This window comes from Danio rerio, chromosome 14 (assembly GCF_052040795.2).
Source record: "Danio rerio strain M-AB ecotype USA chromosome 14, GRCz13ab, whole genome shotgun sequence".
Classification (NCBI taxonomy): Eukaryota; Metazoa; Chordata; class Actinopteri; order Cypriniformes; family Danionidae; genus Danio; species Danio rerio.
In genome coordinates, this window is record NC_141034.1 from 55,760,001 (window position 1) to 55,765,000 (window position 5,000).

Here is a 5,000-nt window from a genome sequence, read left to right on the forward strand (position 1 = left end):
CCGCCGCGGGTAATTCGTCACTACCTGGAACTTCTCAGGGGTCTCCTTCAGTGAAAACAGGAAGTCGTGTATTACCTAGAAGGAAAAAAAGTGTTTACTAAGCCATTGCTTTAATATTAGTTATCATGCAATCAGTACCCATGCCTCCATCCACATGTTGTGATATCTCAATTTCTAAATGTTTAATGGAAATAACAAGATGCAAATAAATGTGTGTGAACTTGTGTGCACAGTTACCGGCAGCTAGCTCTCTGCAACTCTCACATGGTCGCCCACTGAAGCTAAGCAGGGCTGCGCCCGGTCAGTAACTATATGGGGGACCACATGGGAAAGCTAGGTTGCTGCTGGAAGTGGTGTTAGTGAGGCCAGCAGGGGGCGCTCAACCTGTGGTCTGTGTGGGTCCCAATGCCCCAGTATAGTGACGGGGACTCTATACTGCTCAGTGAGCGCCGTCTTTCGGATGAGATGTTAAACCGAGGTCCCGACTCTCTGTGGTCGTTAAAAATCCCAGGATGTCCTTCGAAAAAGAGTAGGGGTTTAACCCCAGCATCCTGGCCAAAATCTGCCTACTAGCCTCTGTCCATCATGGCCTCCTAACCATCCCCATATCATAATTGGCTTCCTCTCCACCAATCAGCTGGTGTGTGGTGTGCGGTCTGGCGCAAAATGGCTCCTGGTGGATGCTGCACACTGGTGGTGGATGAGGACATTCCTCTCCATTGTGTGATGTGCTTTGATTGCCCAGAAAAGCGCTATATTAATGTAAGGAATTATTATTAATAACTGAGGAGGAAAACCTTTTTATTTTAGAAGAACAAATGTTTATATATTAGGGTTGGGCCATGTCGACCAATTTGGCATTGTATGATGTCTTATGTGAAACATCGCGATGGGCAATAGCATTGTCGTCATAGAGAATTATTATTTATGAATAATAATTAATAAAGTTGTTTTACCCTTAATCAAATCATAAATAAAAAAAGATAATCTACACACAAATCTGTGTTGTTATAATGGCGTCGACAAACTTGGTTGATAAAAAAAAGCTGCACAACCAACAGGAACCAGCCAACAGTATCTGAGGTTTTCACTGAAATGACTAAGTACAAGTGTGAAAGCGAAAGACTGAAGCAGTGTACCGACACGGTGACAAGTTACCTGATATATTCAGAAGACAGAAGAGTCGTTAGATAGAGACAAGATCAAATAAATATCACGTTTAACAACTATAGAGAGACGCAATCCAGCGGTACATCCTTGATAAACTGTCTGACCTGCACTGCTCTCTGGGGTTTCGTGCTCAAAGCACCCGCTGACTGCCTGGAGCTCAGACGTGCGCATATGTTGCAGCCATGCCAGTGTGTGTTTGTGTGTGTGTGTGTGTGTGTGTGTGTGTGTTTGTGTGGTCATGTGATACGCTGTATAGTGTGGAAGGAGATCTTTTCAGAAATGCTAGATGAAACGCCAGTGTGGACGTGGATCGTTTTCGTTCTTAAATGACATTTTAAAAATACATCTAGACGCCATTTTTGAAGTAGAGAATGACTTCACTTGTGAATCTTTATATTTAGGTAATATAAATTTAGATGGCTGGATTAAAAGACAAGAAACGGTTAATTATGTTATTCTGGCAGCTAGTAAAAAAGTAATTAAAAAATGGTTAAAATTAGTCACCTACAGTTGAAGAATGGATTGATACAGCGCACACTATACGTGTCAGTTTTCATTAAGAACACAGACGGAATACTTTTTTATAATTTAGAGTAAATGGACAGAGTATAATCACCAATATGCCCGACTTTTTCTTGAATTGTAACGTTTAAATGTAATACTAATGTCTAAATAAGTATCTTTTCTTCTTTAAAGGAAAACATTTAAAGGATTTGTAGCTCCTCATGTTTAGCTGTTTATAGTTGTTGTTAAGTAGAAAATACAAAGCATAAACAAGATCTGTAAGTCTCTTTCAGTATGAGAGAGTATGCAAGTTATACATGCATTTTCTTTTGAAAACTCAAAAAAAAAAAGGCAAAGTTTAAAACCATGCGTATTCATGTAAACAGGCCAGCAGTCAATCACCTAAATTAGTATAATATTAATATTCAGGGTATAACGCTAAGGAATTTTTCTACAGGTCCGATCGGACCAGTGGCTCAGATTTTTACTTGCCCTGCCAATATTTTCACTGGTCCCACCAAAAAATAAAGTGAATAGCGATTTCTTAAAACAAAAAAATGTGTCAAAATGTTTGTATATCTAGAATATTTTAAAAAAAATTAATAAATTTATAATAAGCAAAATGCAAAGTGTTTTGCAAACAAAAGTAGCAAAATGTGCAGGTATTTTATTGCAAAACAAAAGATGGCTGACCTGTCAAACTGAGGGCAAACTACAAAACATTGCTTCATTTTTTTTAGTCGTGGTGTACCCTCATAAATGTCTGCGTCCAAGACGTTAGAAACAAATGTTTTCTTTAAGTATCATCACTTGATGTTGCCGCCATGTTGCAGTCTCTTCGCTGTACTGGTTGTTCCGAAAAAAATAACTTGGTCACAACATCCAATCAGACAAGAGGAACCGAGAAGGTAGCATTTGAAGGCTTAAAAACACAAACTGCTACTCGATTCTGACTGTTTTTGCATGCAATTGACAAATAGTCACAGCCAAATGAAACTTTAAAGGGCCATGAAACCCCCTCGTTTCAGCAGGGTGTTTTCACACCTCCACTTTGGAAAAAGTCAGAAAAGTGGGGGTGCCCAGCTCTGTTTAGGGGGGAGTGTCGGAGGAACTAAAGTGGGAGGGTGAGGGAGTGTCTATTTGGGCACGCGCGAGTTTCAGTCAAAATACACACACAGGAGAAAGAGATGGTGTTTAACCTACATGGACATCTGTAGTGGAATTATTTGCCAAATTATTAAATGGTGGACTTTAACTGCAGTTTGGCTCTTTCATTCAGGGAATTCATTCATGCCCCTCGCGACAAACGCGATATTTGATTCGAGGATCTGCTCTAAGCGTGTATTTTTCATGCAATGTTTGATACCGCACGGCGAATGACAGAAAAAAACTCCGCATTTCCCGGAAACTTAGACGCACACGGCAGGTAGTGTCAGAAAGCCGCGTGTGTTATTCCGGTCACAAAATGCGGTGCTAACATGTTAGCCCTCAGTGCAATAGTTAACTTAATTCGAAACGAACAAACTGAATAAACAAAGAGCACTGGTCGCTCACTTACCAAATCTGTAGAGACAGAACAATCACCAGCAACTAGAGCCGCGTCTGAAGAGAAGACTACATCCGGAATCCGGATCTCAGCGTTTGCAGATGAGAACAGCTCTCAGGTAAACAATAATCCCCCTTAGACACGTAAGTTATTGTTGTCGCGCGTCGCGTACACTGTTAATCCACACGTGAGTCTGAGCTCTCACAGAGAGAAAATGAAAACGAAACTTAACTGCAGCAAAATTGAAAAGCAACACTTCACGCTTGTTTTGCCAACACAACGTGGCGTCTCTGTGGTGTAAAGACGGTGACACTAATGAATATTAATGAAGTTGCACAATAGAGCGCGCTGATTGGTTTGAACCAAGGCTTACTCATGCATTAATGCATCACACTGTAAGACGTAATAAGGCACACTCTGGCACAGACGCCCAGTCTGCACGCTGGAATACACACTATTATGTCATGACCGTGACGCAGCTTCAAAAATTCGTTTCAAACAGGAAGTACGAATTTGCTTGAAATAACGCAAAAACAACCAATTTACACTTTTTAGTGAAATATAGGTGTCCTAATAGTGTTTTTAGCAGTGTGGGACACATATACGACTGTCAATAGCTCAAAAAATGTGTTTTGGTGTTTCGTGACCCTTTAATGACAGGGTATCAGTGGCCCGATCGGGCTGTCCCGAGCATCTCACACGCTGGCCCTGATAGTTATAACACATTCAGTTACAATGAAAACTGTGTTTTTCTGCAGTAGCCTAAATAAATCCTAAACATTAGAAATCAGGGCTCAACAATAAGGACTGCCCGGTGGCCCGGGGCCAGCGTGAAAGACGCTTGGGACAGTAGACAGGATAGTTACTGGCCCCTATCGGCCAGTAACGGTGAGCATGCAATTTTTTCGTAACATGGTAACAACAATTACAGCGAAAAGATGGCAACATCTAACTATGAGGCTAAAAGAAAACGTCAGTTTCAAAAGTCTTGGAAGCAGACAATTACATGGGTACAAAATTAAGAAACTGGAGAAAAAAAACAAATAAATAACAGTTTTGTCGGTTTGGCAAGCCATTTTTATAAAAATAATTTAGAATTGCACTAAAATACCAGCACATTTTTCATACTGCTCTTTCGTTTGCATAAAATCCAACTAATTCTGTTCATTATACATTTATTAACATTTTTTAAATGTTTAAATTCTAGATTCATAGACATTATTTTGCCACATTATTTAAAATACGTGGATAAGAAATAGCTATATACCTTTTTTTTTTAGTGGGGCCAGTGAAAATTTTGTCAGGGCAAGTAGAAACCTCAACCACTGGCCCAATTGGCCCAGTATAAAAAATCCTTAGCGTTGAAACCTGGAAATGCTTTTACATTACTGTATTTACAAATATAGCCTATTAATAGCTTAATAATAAACTATGCTTGATAAAACAAATGCTTATTTTTACATTGCAAGATGCTCCAACACTGTATTAAAACACCGTTAACTCATAATGTGAATGTGTTAATGAGAAATCATCTACATTATCTCATTTAACTGCATTTTGCAACTCAGAGAGGATATGTTCAACTGCAGGGAGCACAATAAACCAAGAAAGATCCAGACTTCTGCTAGAAAAGGCAAACATGTTGATTTTTATCACGAAGAATGGTTAAAAACTGAAAGTCAGCGTCCTTCACGACATTGTACATTCTTTTACAGAAAAAAAAATATATTTATTTGTTTTACACTTATTGGTTTCGTTTTATTTTACATTAAAAACTTAA

At 39.2% G+C, this 5,000-nt stretch overlaps 2 protein-coding genes across 5 annotated transcripts in view; one reads left to right on the plus strand and one right to left on the minus strand.

Annotated features, from left to right (window-relative positions):
- The window catches only part of rnf44 (ring finger protein 44), a 325,815-nt gene that overhangs the window by 72,686 nt on the left and 248,129 nt on the right, over positions 1 to 5,000 (plus strand). The window lies entirely within an intron of this gene.
- Positions 1 to 5,000, minus strand: part of faf2 (Fas associated factor family member 2) — a 21,873-nt gene that overhangs the window by 603 nt on the left and 16,270 nt on the right. For 3 of the 4 annotated variants that reach the window (XM_087280442.1, XM_087280443.1, NM_001128680.1), the window contains exon 11: positions 1 to 75. This exon is cut by the window's left edge. In XM_087280442.1, coding sequence (XP_087136568.1) covers positions 1 to 75 — 75 coding nt within the window. Of the gene's footprint in view, positions 2,671 to 3,867 lie in introns of all 4 variants that reach the window. The other variant, XR_015506792.1, reaches the window with a different exon arrangement.